At 44.0% G+C, this 24,089-nt stretch overlaps 1 protein-coding gene across 1 annotated transcript in view; it reads right to left on the reverse strand.

Moving 5' to 3' along the window:
- SDC3 (syndecan 3) overlaps nucleotides 1-24,089 on the reverse strand; it is a 438,586-nt gene that overhangs the window by 65,471 nt on the left and 349,026 nt on the right. The window contains exons 3-4 of the mRNA XM_078681882.1: nucleotides 14,096-14,216; nucleotides 7,534-8,120 (exon numbers count right to left, since the gene is read on the reverse strand). Of these exons, the coding sequence (XP_078538008.1) occupies nucleotides 7,534-8,120; nucleotides 14,096-14,216 (708 nt within the window). The remainder of the gene's footprint in view (nucleotides 1-7,533; nucleotides 8,121-14,095; nucleotides 14,217-24,089) is intronic.

Genomic DNA, 24,089 nt, shown 5'->3' on the forward strand with positions numbered 1-24,089 from the left:
CTTTGACCCAAAACAAGAGAGAGAAGAGAAAGGTAGAAAAGGGAGACAGAAGGAAGAAGAGAAAGATAAACCAACAGGACAAAGGGAGAAAGTAAGTCTGAAAAAAATCCTGAAAAGGTGAGATAGAGAGACAGGAAGTGTACGGTGGTAGAAGGAAAAGGGATGACATGGCATGCTCCTAGCTGCTATTTGACCTGTGTCAGCGCGCTGTGCGCCTCAGAACTTGAGCTGCTGCTAGTTTTAAAATGTATTCCGTTTTCTCCTGATTTGCGCCTTTTATCACTTTGTGTGTTTTAATATTAGTGCCTGGCCCTTACCTACACTCTAACTTGGTGAATCACACCGCTGTTGGGCGGGTCCGCTTCCCGGCGTAGCTCCTCGCAGCAGCGCCATCTTTGAAGTAGATGGTGCCGCTTTTTGGCGCTAGCAGGTAGGCTTCGCGCTCTAGTCGTCGTTAGGACGCTAGGCGTGTACTTAAACGAGGAAAATCTGTTGGCTTTCCCTCCTAGCTGCTATTTGACCTGTGTCAGCGCGCTGTGCGCCTCAGAACTTGAGCTGCTGCTAGTTTTAAAATTTATTTCGTTTTCTCCTGATTTGCGCCTTTTATCACTTTGTGTGTTTTAATATTAGTGCCTGGCCCTTACCTACACTCTAACTTGGTGAATCACACCGCTGTTGGGCGGGTCCGCTTCCCGGCGTAGCTCCTCGCAGCAGCGCCATCTTTGAAGTAGATGGTGCCGCTTTTTGGCGCTAGCAGGTAGGCTTCACGCTCTAGTCGTCGTTAGGACGCTAGGCGTGTACTTAAACGAGTCATGCTGACGCGCAGCGGTCACGCGCAGCTGGGACGCCGGACTGACGCCGGAGTTACGCCAGAGTTCAGCCCGTCTGCGCCCGTCCGCGCTGAGGACGGGCTGCGGGACGAGCTGGACTCCGGAGCTCTCGTTGTATCTACGTGTCATCCCAGGGATGATTTGGTGCGTAATCTCCTCCTACTTAGACCCCCTGTACATCAGTGCCATCATCGGCTCTCCCCGGAGGCCATCTGTCAGGCACGGGCTTGTCCTTCGTGTAAGTCGTCTTTTAATTTTTCCACTCAGGCGTTTGGCAATTTCGTTCCCCCTCCTCCTGGTCGGCCCTTCTCCCAACCCAAACAGGGTTTTTTGATTAATGCACGGTCTCTCATCAAGCATGGTATAGAATTCCATGAGTTTGTAAATATGAGCCAACCCGATTGGGTCTTTGTTACCGAGACATGGGCCTCGGACTCCTCTGGCCATGATTTCCTACTGGCTATTCCAGATGGATATGCATTCCAGAGGCTGGACAGAGTGCGCTGTAGAGGTGGTGGACTGGCTATATTTTTTAAGTCCACACTCTCCTGCACTATAAAAAGCCTATCCATCCCCTCGGATCCTTTTGAGGCCCTATATTTCTGTATTGCGAGTGCCTCGTCGAGCTCCTTTTCAGGAATACTTTTATACAGGCCTCCTGGTTCCAGAACCAATTTAGGTACTGAGCTGTTTAGAATCCTGGAACCATACTTTGGTCGATCGCAATTTACCATTCTGGGTGATATGAATTTTCACCTGGAAGACATGGCCTCTAAAGACACATCCTCCTTGGTTAACTCCCTTGAGGCATGTGATTTTGTTCAAAAGGTACTTCACCCGACTCATAAAGCGGGGCATATCCTTGATGGGATATTTTCCAACGACCCCAGATTAACTGTCTCCATGCCGGTACCAATAACTTGGTCCGACCATTTAGCAGTCCCTTTCTTTTTGGACATTCCTTGTACGAAGGGCAACAGGGGTACTAATAGGAATCGTCTTAAAAGAAGTTTTAGGAATTTTACGAGTGAGGTGCTGGCCCCTTTCATCCCAAATGTTAATATCATTCTCCAGCAGTCGGTGGATGAGGCGGCTCAAGAACTCACTGTCTCTATGAACAAAGCAGTAGACGAGTTAGCCCCCTCTTCATCTAAACTGGCGGCGCGACTTAAGCCTACAGCCCCTTGGTTTACGGATGAACTGAGAGCCTTTAGACAAAAATGTCGAAAGAAAGAACGGAGATGGCGCAAATCGTGGGATCCTAAGGATCGAGAAGCATACAAGGGCCTGTTACGAGAATATAAAAACAGAGTCATTAAGGAGAAACAGGGTTATTTTACACACTTAACCTGTTCCCTTACATCATCTAAAGAGCTTTTTAAGATCGTTGACTCTTTGTGCTCCCTCCAGGCACCCGATCCTGTAGTTGCTTCTCAGGAGCTATGTAATAATATCTCAGATTTCTTCTATACAAAAATAGATGATATCTATCTAGCTCTGCAATTACAGAGGATCTCTTTGAGTGAGACGAACTCCTCTAGAATTAAACTTCTCGAATCCTGGGAGGCTGTTGCCCCTCAGACCTTCAATCGGTTTCCTGCACTCTCCCTCGAGGGACTCAACCTCCTCCTAGACAAAACAAAATCAGCCTCTCCTCTGGACCCGGTTCCTTTGAAAATACTAAAGGAATGTAGGGACATTATTCTTCCACCGACGTTGGAAATAATGAATGGAGCCATGGAACAGGGTATTTTTCCTGCGATATGGAAGAGAGCTGCAGTAAAACCTCTCCTCAAAAAGCCCACACTGGATCCGGGTATATTGAAGAACTTCAGGCCAATATCCCTTCTGCCGGCTCCTGCTAAGATGTTGGAGGCCCACCTGAACTGCCATCTTTCCAACTTCCTTGACTCGTCAGGGTTCTTGGATGGGTCCCAACATGGCTTTAGAAAGCTTCACAGCACGGAGTCCGCTTTGACCATGGTCACGGATAATATCCGCCGGAAGGTGGATCTGGGTCAATCTACCGTGCTAGTCCTGCTGGATCTTACAGCAGCTTTTGATACCCTGTCTCCCTCGATTTTAACATCCAGGCTAAGGGAGGCAGGGGTAGCAGGACCGGCTCTTAGTCTCCTGAGCTCTTTTCTTCACCAACGAGAGCAGCGTATAACGCTTGGAGACTACCTCTCCCCTGTAAAGTCTTTGCAATGCGGGGTGCCACAAGGGTCAGCCTTGAGCCCGACCCTGTTTAATATCTATGTGGCCCCCCTTGCAAGACTAGTAAGATCTCAGGGGATGGAGGTAGTGTCGTATGCTGACGACACGCAGATTATGGTGTCTCTGACTCACTCGGTGGATGTCGCCGCGTTCAACTTTAGGTCCTGCATGCAACTTGTTGCAGAGTGGATGATTCTCAACTCCCTAAAGTTGAACGGCGACAAGACCGAAGTCCTGGTCTTTGGGAAAGACCAGGGCCTGTGGTCAGGCGAGTGGTGGCCCTCGTCCCTAGGCATCTGCCCCACTCCGACACATTCTGCAAGGAATCTTGGCGTCATTTTTGATACCCGGCTCTCTATGGAACTCCAGGTCAATAGGACCGTGGCCACCTGTTGGGGTGTCATTAGGACTCTTAAAAGAATTGTCCATTATCTTTCCCCTCAGGCACGTAAGCAGGTTGCTATCGCCCTTGTCGGGTCACGGCTTGATTACTGCAACTCACTTTATGCCGGGACCAACAAGTGCCTCCTGCAGCGCCTGCAGGTTGTACAGAATGCGGCGGCGCGTTTTGTACTGGCCCTGCCCTGGATGTCCTCTATGACCATGGCTAGGAAGAGTCTCCATTGGCTCCCTATCTCTTCAAGAGTTTCATTCAAACTTCTCTGCCTCACGTACCGTGCCTTAAAGGCAGGTCCGACTGATGCTTTGGGATCTTTGCTTACGAGGTATGTTCCAAACAGATGTTTGCGCTCATCTGAGCTAAATCAACTGGTGGTCCCACGCGCTAAGAAGGCTAGATGGGGGAGCAGGGCCTTTTCCATCCTTGCACCCCAGCTATGGAACATACTCCCCCTGGAGATCAAACTACAGCCTTCCCTTGATCTCTTCAGGAAAGCGTTGAAGACCTGGTATTTTATTAAAGCATACCAGTAAGTTCTTGTTTCTGACTGCCCCTGCTAGGTTGTTTTGAGTTAGGCGCCTTGACGCCCATTGGGCATAGCTGCGCGATATAAAAGCCTGTTCATTCATTCATTCATTCACATTGAAAAAAGACTATGCAGCACCTGTACTCGGGAACCGCCACATGCAGCAGCACTAGCAGCGGGCATCTAAGAAATACTTGGGATCCTGTGCTTATTTTTTCTCTAATTAATCACTGGAGCACACATCCTAACTGATCATCATCCTCTCACTCTAAAGTAAGCGTCTGCAATTACAAATGTACCTCCTCTCTAACTCAACACCCAAATATCAGTACCTTTTCCTGGTTAAAAATGTGTGTACAATGTAATACTGAAACAGACTATGCAAGAAACAGGCAAACGGCCCTTCAATTGGTTTCTAACATGTCACTGCCAATGACATGGGTGCTAGGTATGGCTGTATTTACATGTTACATGTAGTTAAATATTTTTTATACCCCAAGCATTGATACCAATATGTTTAAAGTTGCAGTGGGTCACTATAGTTATGCGGTATACTGCATGGCAGTATTATCATAACCACTGCATTGACCTACCCTTTTTTGCAAGGGACATGTATAATTACAATTCTTAAGTCCATTTAAACCTACCTCCCACTGTAAGTATATGTAGAATTAAGAATCTTAATTCAATATTTACCTTGCGATATAGGGGTAGGCGATACAGTTAATACAATATTATTGTGTGGTGATATTGTTCACTTAGAAATAGCGACAAACAGTTGTTTCATTGATACGTCTACGCTGAGCAAGTCATGATGGTTGGCCGTCTCAGGGCTTGCAGCACTGGAAATATTATATAAATATTGCATTGTCTACAGACTATGCACTTCTGTCCAGCAGAAGTACATCGTGTACACAGGACAGAGCATGCAGCCACTCATTGGAGTCTGACTGCACAATGCTCGATATAAACTTCACACATTTTTCCATACATTTTTGTGCTTGGATGCTCTAAATGCATGACACTTAACATGGTCGTAAAAATAAATAAATATATATTTTTTAAAAGAACAATCCTGATCTATCTGTTTTGTTGAAACATGTTTGGCTCCCATTCTACCAGCCCGTTTTCCTGTAGAACCCTCAATATTTTAAAGTATATTGTTCTTTACGGGAGCGAACCTTTTAAAAACCTCCACTGCTCAGTGACCTGAACCCCTGCAGTTATGCCTCGGTACCGGTGAGGTGTTCCCTCCACATGTGCACTACTGTGCATGTGGTGCATATTATATCATTTAAGTACATATTAATGCTGGAAGTTGGATTACTTAGAGACATGATCCTTATAAAATAAAGCAAACAATAGCATTAGGTGAGAGATGAATACTCAAAGGTAGGAAGGGTATGCAGTTCCTAAAAAGATGGGTTAATCTACTCAGGTGAGAACAGTTCTAAAGAGTCAGCAGGGAGCACAACTCTTTAGAAAAAAATGCCCTCACACAACTAGGTAGGTGTCATGCTTCATCATTGGGCTTTTTCTCCACGTCGGGCTGGCGCTTAAGTGATGAATACTCCCCTCAGGGCTGGACTGGCCATAGCGGGCACCGGGGAATCCGCCGGTGCGCCGCACGGGTGGGGGCCGGTTTTGGGCCCCTGGGTGTCGTTTTTGTTACAGGGCCGTTTTTGCAGCAGAGCTGCAAAATCGGCCCTGTACCAAAATCGGCCGAAAACCGGCCCCGGCAAAGAGCTCAGCGGCACCTCCAACCCCCCCCGAGTGGGGAGAGGGGCCAGCCAAGCACTTTGCCAGGGCCGGTTGTGGTTCCCAGTCCGGCCCTGACTCCCCTTCGCTGATCCAAGATGTGATTGACAAAAGTCTCACAGCAATGACTAAACAAAAGTCTCACAGTAATGACTAAAGAAGGATAACCTACACAACCGAATGGCCTAAGGAGGTTGACTCAAAGTCCACCCTGCAAATTGTAAACCGGTCATTCAGAAAGTTGCGCTGTCAGGCAGAACTAAAACTAAAAGACATCCATACTGCTCAGCTCACCCAGTTAACACATTTCTATGAGCCATTGATGCACATAAGGCCTACGCATGTCAGTAATATTCATGGCCACTGCCAAGACCCCCAAGCCTAGTAGGATTCGCTACAGGAGACTACCTGAACCTGCCTCAAGGTTATCCGTGCTCAACTACTGATTACCGTACCTGAGGATAGTCAAGCTGTTTGTTTCTTCTGGTGGAGACCCTGCAAAGACTCTGAAACCTGCTGGAAATTACCTGTGTCTGTATCATGATTGTCCTTGGATTTCATCCTAAAACTTATCTGAATGTGGTCAAGTTGCCTATCTCTTCGGACTCAGCCCATGTCAAGATCGGCAAACTCGCCAGGCCCCACAACAGTAGACTATCCAATACCTGAAGAGCAGAATACCCGATAATTATAAATAAGCTCAAACAAGCTGCTGGTCCTTTCTGGCTGAGCCCACACCAAGACAGCCAAGCCCGTTCTAAGACTCCAGTTTGGCCCAGGAAGCGGTGAACACTGGCATCTGCATTAAGGCTATCCATCCTTGGACACTCATTTGGGAGGGTGATGAATAACTCTGCAGGACAAGTGACATGCTTCTTGGGCTTGGGGATGATGGGAGTGCCTAGATATCCCTGCTGCTTGTGCTGTCCAGTGCCTTGAACTGCTCCCCCAAGTATGGGGTGTAGCAGTTTTGTGTCCTGCAACAGACTGTGGCTGTGATGTTGCTATACTTCTACACTTCTTTTATTCCCATGAATATTTGGCTGCACACTAACAGAGGTACACACAGCTGTGCTAACTGGCTCTGCATCTTTGCTTTTTAGAGGTGTTTAGATGCAGTTTTTTTTAGATCACTTTACTTTTGAAATACCAATTCTACCTTCTGTGCTCTCCACTTGAGGCTACTTACGGAGTGTGCCCTCTTCTGGCATTGTTAAACTAGCCACGCACAATGACTTCTGTCCACACGTGAACCACAGTCTGAGCAACCTCAGGATTTAGCTACTGCCTGCATTTGAACCCCATGCCGTCTGTGCATCTCTAAAGAACATACTAGTTACAACAACTGCCTGGATTTTAACTTCTTTGCCCATCACCCCTCCCAGTGCCTCTTTGAGAGGCTGGCTTGCTACAAGTACCGCCTTCATTTGAACTCTCATCACTTGTACAATGCTGGAGGACGAGCCACCAAAATGTTCACCCTGAGTTTGGACTGTGCATCTCCGAATGACACACCAGCTAGGAGTAGTGCATCCATATAGCCACTCTCACAATGTCTCTCTGAAAGACCTGCTGTCAGTGAGTATTGTATGACCGTAAAGCGCACTCACCTGTGCATCTATGAAGGGCCCAATGGCTGCAATTACTGCCTGCATTGAAGTCCCTCTTCCTGTTGCATTGTTGTAGCACTAAGCACCTACAGGTACCCTCTGCATTAAAACCCCCCTCCTGTGGATAAAAATATATTTTGAAAAATGTAACTTATTTGAAAGCATGCATGACTCACGAGGCATCAGACTTACCTGGGGTGCTTCCGTGGTCGCCAATGTGGTTGTGGTGCTGGGCGCTGTGCTCCTTTCTATGACTGACGTGACCTCTTGGGTTCTGGAGGTTGTGGGTTTGGGGATGACCCGTGGCCGTGGTTTGCTAGTGGTGATACGCATAGAGGTAGCTGCTTCCAATAAGCTTTCTGTCACTTCTTCACTGATTGTGTTCACTTCAGGTGTAGTTGGCCTAGCCATTGACACAGTGACAACAGGAGGCAGCACCCGCCGGACGGTTGTGGGTTTGACTGTGGTCGTGGTTGGGGCGATGGGGGCGGAGGTAGCTACAGCAACTGGTGCCGCAGCAGTCGTTGGGGCTGGCGCGGCAGGTGTGGTGGTTGCCACTTTGTGGCTTGTTATGACCGGCACTGAGGTTCCTCTCACTGTGAACGGGGCGCTGGTTGGTCGCCCATTCGTGACCGAGTCCTCAGAGGGTAGCATTTCAAATGGAGTCACTGCAGGCTGTACTGACGTCACAGGCAGCACTGCTGGTGTGGTAGACAATATTTTTGTAAATTCTGTCGTGACTTTCACCTCTGTATCCACTCCAGATTCCAGTTCAAAATCTGAGAAAAAAGAAAAACATCACTTGAAGCACAGAAAAGGCAGACGTTCAATAGTTCTGCTGCGATTTTGTATTGTAGTATATATAACAATGAGCCTATAAAATCGTTTATCCCCTAGAGAGTCACATGCAGTTATAGGATACGGCCCCCTTAAGCGACACACCCCATAGGCTGCTACATTGATGGATTTCACACCACATTAAAGATAGTTGAAGAAGTGGGTACCAAACCTTCCAACTTCAAAGAAAACTCAAAATATTGTTCCAGTACAAGGGCAATATAATTTTAATCATGACTTTATTCTCCTAGGTACTCATCCTTCGAGGCTGTTCAAACATCTGGTTAATTATCCATCAAAACACAAGCTTAAAGCATTGTCAATCAAGGTAATCTATGGATAACCAAGGTTTTTTATCTTCAAAACCAAAAAAGGGCAAGCACAAATGTGCAGGGGTGTGGAATTTAGCGAAATATATGCTTGTCCATGGGACAGGTTGCTTCAGAAATCTACTTGCCCCTTTGGTGCGGCAATAGTAATCTCGTTATTTAAGAGCTCTGATAATAGCCTCTCTGATTATGCCAGGGCTCATACTATAGTAGGGTTTGAATTCAAGCAATTCCAACATTTTGCTACCTTTCTACACAACTACATATTGGGGCTGGAGGTAGCGTTAAGCAATAGGTTTAAGGGTCGGAAAGCGCTTTTGAGGCTATGCAAAACTACTAACTTGCATGTTTTAGGGGGTTTTACCAGCTCTTCTCTAATATGTTCCCACACTGAGGAAGGCAGGAAATTAACTCCTGACAAGGGTAGAAATAAAACTTCTTCTACGGTTGGGAAAAAAGTGATTGGAAGGAAAGTGAACTTGTAAACGCTCAACAGATTTTCGCATGAGCAAAATCTACACATGCATGTTTGCTCATGCTAAAATGCAGTTCACAAATGTTATTTTAGGAATGTGATATCCTGGCCTACTTCTATAAATTATTATGAATGTATGAAAGCTGTAAATCTGCACTAGTGGAAGGGCATATACCATGGGTGAACTTTTGTGACTTTATTTAAGAATTGGGCCCATAATTAGGTCTTGAGTTTACCAAGACCTTTTGTTTTTATTAAAATTCTAGCTCTCTCTCTCTCTCTCTCTCTCTCTCTCTATCTATCTATAGACTGGCTTTAGTGTGAGGGACAGCATACTGTTCTTTTACAAGGACCATATCGACACACAAAATAGCTTTATTTAGTGTCTGAGACTATTGTGGCAATGTGTGCTTTTTGACACCAAAAATATTATTGCTTTTTGCCAATGTTTTTTATAATGGTGAGGTCCTGGCAGCTCCCACAACAATAAAGTTATACAAAAACCATGTGGCGACACACATTGACAAAACCAAAAGGCTGACCACCAATATCAAGCCTATTGGCTTTGCCAATGATTGTTTACTTTCAGGTTTCCCAATCTTGTTGAAACTGGTTGCACTGAATTTCCATTTTTAATATTTTTGGGGAATACTAGCATGCATCAACACATTTTCGTAGATGTTGCTTCAAAGAAACAATACCTGAAATTTCACTGTAGTTTAGCAAAACGTTTTTTTTCCTAGTATCATGTTTTTGTGAACATTTAATTTGAAAGCAAAGACTCATTATTCTTGCATTCAAGCTTCTAAAAATATTTGCATCTAATCAGAGAGCAGTCTGGGTACATTATAAGTAGCCTCATATTGCTAAACTTTGCAAACATGTGTATGCATTTTTATAGAGGGACCACTATCGGCTGGGCAGTCCGAGCTTACATTTCCTTAGAGCGCTCGCCCTAGTAATAAAGGATTTGCATTATTGAACCATCAATACAAGTTCAAACGGCATTAACATATGGACTCAAATATGACCTTCAATGCAGACAGTGCCCTCCCTTGATCCATAATGTGGTACTGTAACCTGGCAGCCAAAGGGTTTGCACTGCAAGGGGTTGGTCCTACTTGTCGCAAGGACAAAATAATCATTTTAACTTGTTGTCCTTGACCCCAAACAATATGTCCTAGGAGTCTGACTATAGGAATTCCAAACCTCTGCATATATGTTTCATAAATGGTCTTTCTACCTGTTTGAAAGTATTCCTACTAGGGGTGGCTGGTAAACACCGCTCCTCTGGCACAGTTTGCAGAGTTTTGCCCACTCAGCACTCCACTTGGAGCGTGGAGTTTAGGAAAAACACTGCCAACCGCTGTGTGGTGGAGTTTTTTATAGCACGTCGCTCGCCAACACTAAGTTGGCAAGCGAGAAAATCAAACACTAGTCCGCCTCCTGACAAGATTTATCAACACGTGGGGTCGCGTTGAGAATGCTGCTGCTTGCGGTGTGAAAGGTGCCGCTTGAAGAAAAAATCTACTTGAGCAGCAGAAAGAAGCAGCACCCTCTGGCGTGCCAAATGGTGCAATTCCCACTGATTTGACAGCGCAGGACAAGCTCTCTGTGCCCAAAAATCAGCGCAAGGTGCCATAATTCCACAGAGTGTCGCAGAGATTTTGGGATACTCCGTGGAGTAAAACTCCGTGAGTTCTGCCCACCCTACTTTCTACAACCTTGGTACATTGATACTCGAGCGTGACCTCCAATGCCAACAATCAATCAAGGTGCCACATTCCTCACCACAACCACCCTCCTTTTCAGCCTGTGGTAGGAAACTGACAGGCAAATACAGAGTTTTACCACAAATGCGATTCCTTTATAAACCGTCAGGATTGGTGAAGAGTCCGTCAAATGGCAGACAAGCCAAACATATGATCGACTTGGCTCCAGACTCACCAAAAATATGTTTGTTTTCCAGGTTATAACCTAGTCTGCCTCTGGCAAAAAGACAGGATCTGAGAGGACCCCTCAAAAGGTAACAGGTGAAAACTACAATTACTTTGGCTCCTAAGATTTACACTGACAAGTAACTCAAATCGGGCCATTAGTGTGAGTCCTGCTAGCCATCAGCTCTCCTGAGAAGGCACTACATTGTAACTGAACATATACCCCAACCTATCAAGCAGGTAACAGCGGTGGGACTGGGTTGGGTGGGATTTGATAGGCGACCACATGGGAAAATTAAATAAATAATTAATTTTCTGCCGTCGTCTGTAGAAATCCCCCCTCCACTTGGCCCCACCGCTCTTACCTGCAGGGGGCGCTGCTGCTATCAAGTAATAGTTTGAATCTACAATGAGAATATTTACTTTATATATAAAATACTGCCACAAAATGAACTTTCTCTGTGCTAAACATACCAGTGTAATTTGCAAGTGATTGCACGTGAGTGATAAATAAGCACCGTACATTATTTATTAAAACATGCAAGGATATGTCATTTACAAAATAAAAACAATTATATAATGAATACCTATTGGTATAGTAAAATAAATAATTACCAGGGTTAAGTGCAAAATAAAAAGTATACAATTATGTATGTCGCATAGTGAAATATAAAATAACGTTATTATAAGACATATCTGTACCGATATAGCCATAAACTAAAAGAAACTATATACCTGCTGGATGCATGAACGATTGGTTTGTGAACAAAATGTTTATAATAAAATTACTAATATGACACAATATTAAAATGTTAATAAGTGCCTCAGCTCACCGATAACAAACATATGTACTACAATTACATAATAAAATGAATATAAATTACACAATTATTACTTAGTTCATTTGAAAAAAGTCATAAAATAACCATACATAGTAAATAATACAAGAACATATTGTCAATTGAATAATGCTAAAGTATTCTTTACCAGCAAACAGCTCAATATTCCCTCATTTATTTCAACCGCAGAAGGATAAAGGGCTAATTTTCCCACGTCAAGATTCAGGGACTGTGATATTCAGGTTGCAAACACATGTCTGAAGTAGTTGCTGGACCCACTCAGATACTTTCAAGTGGACCAATGTTATGTGTCACTCCTTTGTTGTCCTGGTTTTGTTATTTTATTATTTCCAGAGAAACCTGGTGCAGGACCCCCCCCCCCACCCCTGCATGTAAAGTTGTATTTCCTTAAAAAAGCCAAAACTGGCTGAAGGTGTCAAAGCTGACTTAGGGCAACTAGCCAACTCAGTTGAAAATGGAGAAACAAAATCAACGTTTTAGGGTGACTATCCTAAGGAGGAGAGTGGGGGTGACAAGAGGAAAAATTCTACTGTCTGAGGGATAAATTCTAAATGTTAGACTGCAGAGTGAGTGTTTCATTCCACATAAGATGTGAACTAGTGGTATGTGGCCAATAAAACCACCTTAACGGAGATCTGTAGTCACGACTTTGACATTCCAGGATAGGTCTATATACTGCTAGAGCTAATGAGCAAGCAGCAAACTAGACAGTTCCAATGCATTTTTTGGTCGAGCATAGCAGCACACAGGAGCATTTCTGCGAGGTATGCTGTATACAGTGTATGGCCATTATGGACGTCCATCGATTTTGATTAGCGCCTTCATGTGCTTTTCAATAATCCTATGTTTTCATTGGTTTATAGCTTACATTTGTCCTTAATCTTGTCCAGGTCACCCAGTAAGTCGCAGCGGCTTCTCTGGTCCCGTTGGTAATTCCTCATTCTATGTCCTCTAGACAGTGCTTCTAGCTGCATCTCTGGTCCGAGTGTTAATTTCTCATTCTTAGCCCTCTATACAGTCCCGCTAGCTGCTTCTTTGGTCCCAGTTGTAATTCCTCATTCTGTGCCCTCTTAACAGTGCTGCTAGCTACTACTCTGGTCCCGTCTGTAATTCCTCATTCTAAGTCCTTAAGGCAGTGCTGCAGCAGTAACTGATCACTGTGGTAATTCCTTATTCTCAGTCCTGTAGGCTGTGCTGCTGGCTGCTTCTCTGGTCCTGTTGGTAACTCCTCCATTTTAAGTCATTTAGGCAGTGTGCAGCTGTGTCTCTGTTCCCAGTGGTAATTCTCCATTCCCAGTCCTCTCGACAGCGCTGCAGCTACTCCACTGCTCATACATCCACTACACTCCAAACCAAAACACATAGGTAAAAGACATTGCCATTTACAACGCCAATAGATCTAACTCTCAAAAATGCTAGATTTATTGCATTGCAAATGCTAGTTTTAATTCACGAACAGCCACTGTGTCAATGATCGAGCATGGAGAACTCATGCACAAAATAGTGCAGCTTTCCTTAGTAATGAATCTTGGAAGGAGTATAAAGTGACTGGACGAGTGATCTCTTTGAAATCACAGGGCTGTGTTCTCTTTCAGGATGTGGGAGGGGTGATCATTTTAATATGTCAGAAAGGTGTAGACTCCAGATAAAGGGGAGGTGTGTTCTCATTCAGATGACAGGAAAGTGAGGTTTTGGCGATTAAGGAGTTGTGATCTCTTTCAGATAACAAGAAGGTGAGGCCTTGGAGATTGAAGCGCTGTGCTCTCTTTTCAGACTGCGGGCGTGTGGTCTTTTTTAGGTGACAGGGAGGTGTAATCTTTCTTCAGGTTGCGAGAAGGAGTGGTCTTCCTGTAGCTCATTCAGGAAATCCCACCTTCGAGAACATTGCCCCCAAACAGCGCTGTCATAGGGCTTCTGAGAACTATGCAATGTTATGGACAAAAAAAGAAAGTACTAAGGAAGATAAAAAAAACTAAGCAAAGGATACTTTATAGAATAGTGTTGGCAAATGCACTGGAGAGGTCGTACTCCGTAGCCAACTTGTTTTAGCTCAGGGGAGTCCAGGGTCCAGGACAGCTACATCAATGCAAATGGAAAGATATGCATGTAAGACAAATGTACATTCTATTAAAAGAAATGGGAATGATTAACTTTGCCAGTACTGAAGATCTACCAAATATTTGGTCCAAGGTGAGGAAGGCCTATTAGACCACCCCTTGTCACTTAATGGCTGGGATACGTGACAAACACCGACCTTCTGAATAGGGCATTTCCCTTCTCTTCCCCCTCTTAAAGATACATCTCTCTTTCACTGACCTCCAGATCCGGATCCGGAATACACGTCGTCAATTCCATCATCCTCAAATGAGTCTTCGTCCCCAGAGCTTTCCAAGTCAATTGGTTTTTCTTCTTCAAATGGATGCCTGTAATGTGGAACCTGAAAAACAGACGTAACGTAAGTGGTAGGTAATTATGTTGCCGCCACTGACTTTTGAGCATCATGAAAACACACAACGGGTGGCTTATAAACACATATTGAACATATGATTAAAATAAACATCCAAAATCGTTCAAACATATTAATATAATAGGAGCCAACAGGAAACAATAAGTTTATGTATAGGCAGAAGTTCGGATTGGGTCAGTTTCCAATCTCTGGCGAGTCACTTGAAAGGCTGTGCCCTTCCAACACCAGTAAAAATAACCAAATTATATTCTGACACCAAGATCTGACATACACATACATTGTACAACAAACGGATTAAATACACTTTGTTAAACTGGCAAGATTCTCATGTTAAGGTCTGGTTTGACGGTATAGCTGACTGCTGGACCTACTGTTAACAGTTCTTTAAAACTAGGAATAGAGTGGAGTTGTGCTTCACCTAGAGGAGTAGATCTCTTTCACCTAAAGCTCTTGGCTGTCGGGTGTATCATTCCGCTTCCTGTGATGGGCATGCACTAAATTTTACCATCCCAAAAGTAGAATTATCACACATTAAATCCATCATCTCACAGATGCCTTATTTATTTATTTGCAAAGTTTTATAAAGTGCGAACAAGACCCACAGGTGTATCAGAACGCAGTACAAAGTTGGCGCCAGCAAGTTTACAAAACATAATGTAAAAAAAGTAATAGTTTTTGTTTTTGCTTATCCATTGAGGAAAGTTTTTCTAAAATGCTTTAGTTGACATTCAAAATGCAAGCCAGATCTATTGCCTTTGCCAATGCTTGCTAATAGAAGTGATCTACGATAGCCCCAGCTTGACAATTTAAAATAAAGTATGAAACCTGATTAGATCTCTTAACAGAAGGCATCAGCAATTGCCCTATAAAGTTTTGTTCCCCCGGTAGGGGGGTATTGTGGATTTACGTATTAAAAGAAAACAATTCACTGTGTTTATCTCTCTAAAAAATTACGTATCTGTGTGTGTTAAAATCTCACACATAAGCGTAATTTTGACAAGTTACAAACGAATTGAATGATTTTCTTCTAATTAATAAGCTGGTCAGAGATGTACAATGTCCAAGCTACAGAAATTAAAACAATCTTTTATTAAAGATGTAGTGTTCGATAACGTTTTGCACATACTAGTGCACACTGTTACAGTTGTACACAACAGACTACGTCAGCTGGACTTTTCTATGGTGTATACCTGTTTCGTCAATGCCATCCTGTTGGTACGTCAAGACTTTATAGGGCTGTTGCTGAAGCATGAGGTCGTCATTAATACTTGGGGTACTTCCCACAGAGAGATAACTCTGGGTCAAATACCCCAATTCGCAATTCCAAGTATGCCCAAGCACAGAATTATCGGGTCTGAAAACTCCAGACTGATAGTTCCAGGCGCAGGCACACTGGGCCTGTTCCAGCAGGGGCTGTGGGTAGCAGCACTGCCCGACCCACACACACCCCCTGCAGCAGCCCGGGGGAGCAGACAATGCTCCCCCTGGACAGGTAAAAGCCTGTTCTGGACTTCTGGCCTTTTACCCACCCTCCAACTCTTGCTGACACAACACTTTCTGCCTGCGCAGAGCAGGTGGAACATGTGGACTTTTTTTCAGAAATAGAGAAAACTGCCGAGTAAAGCACAAAGTAAGACCGGATATGAGCAGTTATTCCCCCATTTGAAGGAAACAACTTGTAATGGCTAGACTTTGGGGCAGAGATAGGAGCCAGTAATTCAAATTCAGGCACTACAATATCTCCGAATGAACATAGGGGCCAACACGTAATGAAGGCATAAGAGATGCCATTTCCAGCTATACTACGTTCATATCATTATCAAAATCATCTCCAACTTTAATAGTAGATAATCGATGAATGTATCTGAGGAATAACAAACAAAAAATAGAATGAACAGTATTGATGCAAGAATCCTACTATGGTTTAAGTGTACATATAGATAAGTTGCACTGATAACTTCTCTTATTGGAATATGAGCAACACACTCACTTGCCAAAAAGAACGTTGCTGCCTGCTGTGCCTAGGACGCCTTGAAGGTCCACTCGACAAACTCTCCCGAATAGCGGATTGCTGCCTCCCCTGCCGAGGACTCGCTGGTGGGAGCGAGCTCTGCAATCGGCAGAGCTAGTCTCGCGCTCCCGGCTTGAGACCCGAGGGTAGAGGCTTGGGCGAACTACCAGCAGCTAGCCGGGGGACTGCGAGGACCAGCATCCTCCATCTTCCTCAGCTGGTTCCTCTTCCCCCGGCGGCCACGCCCACGGACACGCCCTCTGCCGACCGCCCTAAAAACTCAGTCCTTTCCGACCTGGACCTGCAAATTGCGAACAATCAACAAATAGAACCTAATGTATTTAGTCCGACCTACGTGGGCAGAGGTCACTCCACGACAGTAGACTATATACTTTTATCACCCGGTCTACGGGCTCTGGTCAAAGATTTCGAGGTCATCGGTAACCCACTCAGTGACCACTCAGCCTTAAAGGTTAATCTGCACCTGTCACAAACCAATACTCTAAATGTGGAGATTGCAAGCACGTTAAGACAAAATAAACTAGAGATTGGCAAACAGAATGGCTATACTATCAGATGGGCTAAGATTAACCCGATGGAAGTCACTAAAAAACTTATAGTACAGACATACCCAAACATCCTAAAATGCCTTGATCTATCCTCTGACCATGAGGAAGTCCTAGAGAACTTCCATCAAATTTTGGTCACCATTAAGGCCCTACTGACATCAAAACCCAAAGCCAACCATCCAATAAAGAAAAGGTGGTTTGACCACAATTGTACAAAGGCCCTTAAAACTTTAAAATTGGCTCTTCACAATAAACCAAGAGATGTAGCCCAAATACAACTTCTAAGGCGCAAATATTTAAGTGAAAGAAAATTGAGAACTGCCCAACTAAAACAGAAATTGTGGGCCGATCTCCATGAGAGCGCGGCTTTGAAAAACAGCATGCAATTCTGGCGTATAGTCAGAACCCCATACCTATCGGATTCAGGCGCCCCTAGAATAGAAGTCGCCATAGATGAAAAGACATGGGTCGAGCACTTCTCCAACATTTTAAAAAAAATTTCCCCAAAAGATTTAACGACCTCAGGAGTACAGTATCCTATTTCGTTTGTCTTCGATATTCCCGATCTATTGGAGGCTCTGCAGAAAAGTAAAACCGGAAAAGCGCCAGGCCCTGATGGAGTCCCAGTGGACTTTTTTAAAATCAACCTAGATCTTTGGGCCCCGATTTTGACAAGAGTGTGTACTGCTGCAGTCCATGAGGGAGTGCTATCCTCTTGGACAAAATCAATAATGGTCCCTGTTTTTAAAAAAGGGGACAGACAAGATGTAAAGTGCTACAGGCCCATCTCACTGCTGGACTCGCTCGGGAAAGTAGTGGGAAGAGTGATCCTAGAGCGTCTCCAGCAGTGGAGTGAGGACCGTCGCATCATCTCCGCCATCCAATTCGGCTTCCGAGAGGGTTTCGGAACAGTTGAACAGGCCCTCAACCTCACCCTTCTGATGGGAAAATATACACAGGCCAAAGCTAATAAAATCTACATGGTCTTTGTAGACCTCTCCGCAGCCTTCGACTGCGTTTCGCACGCCAAGCTGTGGACAATTCTCGCCCAAATGGGAGTAGATCCCCCCCCTCCTGGATTTTTTACGCGAACTCTATTCTGGCGCTACTGCTAGAGTACGATTCGGCGTAAATGGCGAGCTGACGGCCCCGTTTAGCGTAGGGCGAGGAGTCAGGCAGGGTTGCGTCCTGGCCCCCTTCCTCTTCTCCCTCTACACAAATGGCTTGGAGGAGGAGATGTTGAGGGGGGCTCGGGACCTCCCACACATTAACCATCGCCTGATTCCCGCTCTGCTCTACGCGGATGATGCGGTCATCCTCGCGCGCACTCCCTGCGAGCTCCAAAACTCACTTAATAGGAATACAACTTTTATGACCAATTTGGACCTCAAGGTAAACGTGAAGAAAACCTTTGTTATGACAGCAGGTAGGGGCTCCCTAAGAACAAAAGCCATCTATCTTGAAGCTCAGAAACTCGACGTGACTTCCCAATACCCCTACCTGGGCATCATGATCGACGACCACCTAACATGGAAGCCAGCAGTAGTTACAAGGGGTAACCTTTTCAAAAGATCAATAGCTGCTCTAACGAGCTTCTCCCAGAGACTTGGACAAAGGCCCCCTGTGGAGCTACTAAAAATCTACACTGCCAAGTGCCTGGCTACCGCCACATATGGTGCGGGTGTTTGGGGATACGCTGACGCCAGTTATATTCAGAAGGCGGAGAACACCTTTCTTAGATTCCTCCTGGCAATGCCGAGAGGTACCTCAACATACGCCATGCATCAAGAACTAGGAATTCCCTATATAGAGGACCTAATTAAAATAGAACCTGTGATGCTGTGGCGGCGCATTTGGGCATCGGAAAAAAACAATCTGACTCAGTCTATCATCACAGACTCGATGGCACTTGAAAAATCTTCTAGTATAAAGTGGCTGTCGTATGTAAAAAAAATTCTTACAGACCTAGACCTCCAGCACTTTTACCTCAACCCAGATACCATTAAGGACATTCCAAAGAGAGCTCTTAAACTCCAAGCGCTAACCCACCTGGAATCGCTAAGATTATCATCAAACGCAACGAAAATGTCGGTTGTCCACGCGAACATGGTACAATTAGCTCATGGCATCCATCCATATCTGACTCTGCAACTATCGATCTACGAGAGAATGCTGCTAACACGTTTTAGACTAAATTCTTTTTTTAGACTGGTCACGTTTCCTGAGAAAAACTGCTGGAAAGATCCTCTCTCTCCTTGTTCGTGCGATGGAGTATCCACACAATCAACCTTACACGTGATTTTGCTCTGCAAATTCCACTGTACCCACAGAAGAATCTGGTTATTGCCAATTTTAAGGACTTGGGGTCTTAGACAATGTAGACCAGCTCTCCTTAGACTCCAAATGCTGGAATCGGAAAATGTTTGTTATTCCGTGAGCAATTTTTTAAAATGCATCCTGAAGCACAGAAATAACTTATAAACCGTCTTATCGTTGCTACTCCATGCAGTCTGTTACAGAAAAACTTTTAAAATAATCTTTTGATAATAGCTTCTTCTTTTTAACTATATAAAAATGTAATGATTGTTGAATATTGTGCCTTTTATGGTTTTTCCACTGTGAACAAACCGAAATAAAGAATTTATTATTATTATTATAACATTTTTGATTTCATGTTCATATACACTGTTTTAATTCGCTAAACAAAGAGGGAGAGGAAAGGACAGACTCACACCTGCTCAGCGCCAAGATACCCTCCCAGCCAGGTGATAGTGCCCTCTACAATCTGCATAACAAGTGTCCCTGAAGGACAGTCGTTTTGTCTTCCGGAGAAGATAGTTAAACCACACTAAAGAAGAACGGCCATTCAATCTATTCTGTTCCTTACTTGCACTAACCAACTAATTAGGCAATTGATTAATCTTTAAATAGGACTCTCCCTCACACAAAATTTGTGTGGCATGCTTCATCATTGAATCATCATATGGTATGTCTAGTACTACCCGAAGGGTTCAACCCGAACCCTTATCCACCTGCGAGGACAGAACTTACAAATTTAGTATTGGGATCCTATATTACAATAGCCTCCAAGGCCCCTTACGCTCCCTTACTTTAGAGGGTCTTAGGACTATACTAAAAATAGAAAAACATGTGTTTGGAGATAACAGTTTCCCCACGTCCATTAAGGTCAACATGTTTCAGCGGGCTTTTCTAACTACGTGTTGGGTTATCCTTCTTTCTTCCGGACCTAGTGGATCCCCAAATTAATTCTATCAAACCATGTTTGCGTAATCCATATTCAAATCACACATGACACATTCATGCTTACAGACCAACTCTTTTGATTGCTTTCCCTTTGCTGATCACTCAAGAACTAGGCGGCTTACATATGTCCATTTTTTAGGTAAATGCTTCTTAAGAGGAAGCATGCGGACGGAACCTTACTTTACAAGTTCCACCAGCATCCGCACCTATTCTTATCTAGCTTTCTCCCGAAAGTTCAGATTGGTAAGCACTATTACCATTGGTTCAGTTTCAAAAACTTTATTCACTCATAGCAAATATAGACCAAGAAAGAATAGCACAAATACTTTAAATAACAAATTAGTATTAAAATCAAGATAAAACTCAACAATTCCATATTGGTATTCTTGAAAAATAGTAATGAAACAAGCACATTCCAAGTAAGACCCACAGCATAATAATGAGGATAAAAATAAAGAAAAATGTATTACCTCCCTCAGCATATTTAACAGCTCATTTGGTGCACAACCACAATGTACACGGCCATTTACCCAAGTGATTTTCTAACCTTGATCACAAGCCTCAACAACTATTTACAATGCAATAGGTCTTGCAATTTCGAGATTTTGAGGTATTGGCATTGAAAATGGCAATGCCTTTTATATTAGTAAAAGGCATTGTCATTTACAATACCAGTAGGTCTAACTTTTGCAAAAGTGAGGCCTATTGTATTGCAGAGCGCAGTGTCCGTGAAGCGGGCACCACACTCACCAATAAAGTTAAAAAAGAAACAGAGCGCGGTGTCCCTGAAGTGGGCGCTGCGCTTAATATTAAAGTTTTTTTGTTTTTTTTAAATGAAACAGAGCATGATGTCTCTGAAGCGGGCACCACACTCAACATTATAGTTTAAAAAAATGTATACTGCGTGCGGTGTCCCTAAAGCGGGCTCAGCATGCAATTTGATTTTTAAAACACAAAAGCTGAGAGAAAGGGCGATGTCCCTGAAGCGGATACTGCGTTCATCTCAAAAGTAATAAATACAAAAAAAGCATCACCATTGTGTAACTTTTAAAGTTAGAGCAGCATAGTGCTCAATGTGCAAAGGGGCTGCCATTGTCCTGAGTGGGTGCGCTGAAAAGGAAGGAAGCAGCTGCCATTGTCCCCATTAGTTAGTTAATAAACAAAATAGTGCTCACCGACTTAAAATGGCGACCGTGTAAAAGCCAAGTAAAGGGGCCAGTCGCCATGGGAGGGTACAAATGAAGATAAGGCGGCACTAAGGAGGGACTAACAAGCCTATTTATGAATCAGAAGCCAGCATTTACGAAGGTCAATGAGAAATATGGGCGGAGAGTGGGGGAGGATTCCATTGCATACTCTAATACAGCATGGCTCGCAGGGCAAGCAGCACATGCATGCTGCCGCTAGGCTCCACCTAAAAAGGCTTACAAAATGTATATAATCTCATCTGAGGCCAGGGATTGTAAAAAGTGCAGTGCTTCTGTTCAATGGCATAAGGAATATTTATTTAGAAGGCGCTTAATTGTATTTCAAGGTTAGATCCTGCACAAAGTGTAAAAAACATTGTATGCAATGTGCTTTGTGCTGACTTCTGATTGTAGGGGCAGGGTGGAAGGTTGTGTGTCCAGTCATTGCACCGAAGAAAAGTAGCTAACCTCAGCTATTAGCAGGACCACTGGATTTATATCATTGTGCAGCTGCTGCGATTTTCGCATAATTATAGTTTTATTACATTTCTCACATAATCCATCATCTACCACACAATTAGGGCTCCTGTTTTTATGGTATTTGTTTTCTTTTCTGTCTGTATTTATCCATATTTATGTTTTGCTCATTCTATCTGTATTTATCCACATTTATTTTGGGTTTTGTGAAAAAATTAAGCTGAAACTAGTATATTTCCACATGTATGTAGCTGATAAATTTGCACTCATAATTAAATGCCTGCGAGATTTCAATGATATGAAAACCCACATATGATAAATCAATGCAACAATATGGAAAAATACACATATCAGTATCAACTTTGTTCATATCTACTGCTGACTGCAGTTTAAGCCTCTTTAATAAAATTCCTTTCTCTTTTAACCCCCTTGCTTGATAATCAGCACAGCTATTCGCTTGGCAACCATGATTGACAACAATTAGTATCAGTCAAAACCAACCCAATTTCCGTTTTTATCCACTATACAAATAAATACAGACAGGAAAATAAACGGGTTTCTGTCTGTATTTATCTGTAAAAATCAGTAAAAACAAAAAACAGGGGGCCTTACACATAATCTGCATATTTTAGCACACAAAAAAGAATTTGTTTCTAGCCCAAACAGTTAAAAAGTTACTAAAAATGCAGTGAAACGTGCTGCAACGTAGAGGAAGACCCTTTGCAAAGCTGGCTTGTCACCTTTCTGCTGCGTATTGTTATATCTAGTTATTAAGCTGGTACTACTGAAGTACAACCAATGTTCAGACAGTGCTACCAAGCTTAACAAGCATTTACAATGCAACGGTCTCGCCTTTGCAAAAGTTAGAGCTATTGGCAATGTAAATGACACATTTTTTATTTATGTGTTGGTTTTGAAAACAGATACATAAATGGCATTGTCATTTACAATGCCAATAGCTTAATCTCTTGCAAATGCCACACACAAACACACAGACCCACACACACACACTCAGAGCCATACACACAGAGCCACACACACACACACAGAGCCACACACACACAGAGCCACACACACACAGCCACACACACACAGACAGAGCCACACACACACAGAGCCACACACACACAGAGCCACACACACACAGAGCCACACACGCACAGAGCTACACACACACACAGAGCTGCGGCAGGGATGAGTAAATCATGCGGCAAGCAAAGTCAAATGATGTGGCGTAATGCAGCACACTTTATGCTAGTATTATGCCATTATTTCGTCATTTTTACACTTGCTAAAACTACCTGGGCATTGGTTGCACCTCATTTTTTCAATTTTAACCATCGAATATAGCAATAAGCAACGAAAGGTGACCAGTCAAGCTCTGGCAGGGGCCTTCCATGGAGCAGCAACACGTGCTGCTCCACTTTTAGTAACTTTTGAAAAGTTTAGCTATAAACCTTTTTTGTATCTGCAGATGGTGCAGCAGATAATGGATTATGCGCCAAATGTACAATTATGTGAAAAACGCTGCAGCTGCACAATTGTATAATTCCAGTGGTAATGGTATGCCTCACAATTCTGCACTAATTGAAAGTCGTTTTGCACATTCATCTGCCCAGGTAGCGCCTAGTTTGCCTTTCCAACATTCATTCACACCCCTTACATCAGGGTAAGACATGATACCTTAGCTGTCCCTTTGTCACTGACAATGGACTTCTTTCACAAGCCGAAACAGAGCCCGATCAAAGTCATCCCTGCCAAAGACGTTCAAACCAGCACCACACAGTGGGGGATCATGACTACAGTGGGGCATTGGTGGATGGAGGGGGGGGGGAGTAATCATCCGTACTGGCTACCATACTACACACTAGCCTGCATCCCACTGGTAAAACAATAGTAAGGCGGAATGGCCAGTCCGCCCTTAGCCATGAACTAAATTAAGCATTTAACGCTTCGTCACTGGCCTTCAAAGTCACCAAATCCGCACTTCAGTTCCATGCATTGGGCTGTAGAGCCCGCATTAAGATGTCGGCTGTTCCAGGCTCCCATTAGCTACATGGGGGTCAATACGATGGTGGCGCCACTTTGGAGTCAGGCAGGACCCAGTAATCCTGTTATTATCCGCTAAATAGAAGTGATCATGGAAGGCACCCTGATAGCAAAAGTAGGGACCCAGCAGATACCGGTGCGGTGAACAGCGGGAACGCAAAGGAATTGGGCCCTGCGGTCTGCTCCGGAGGTGGCACATGCCCAATTGCCCGTGGCCCCGAGGGCACAGGAACACAAGCGGCCATCACGAAAAGCAAAACTGCAATCCTGACAGCCACCTTGAGGG

This window comes from Lissotriton helveticus, chromosome 3_1, assembly GCF_964261635.1.
Source record: "Lissotriton helveticus chromosome 3_1, aLisHel1.1, whole genome shotgun sequence".
NCBI lineage: Eukaryota > Metazoa > Chordata > Amphibia > Caudata > Salamandridae > Lissotriton > Lissotriton helveticus.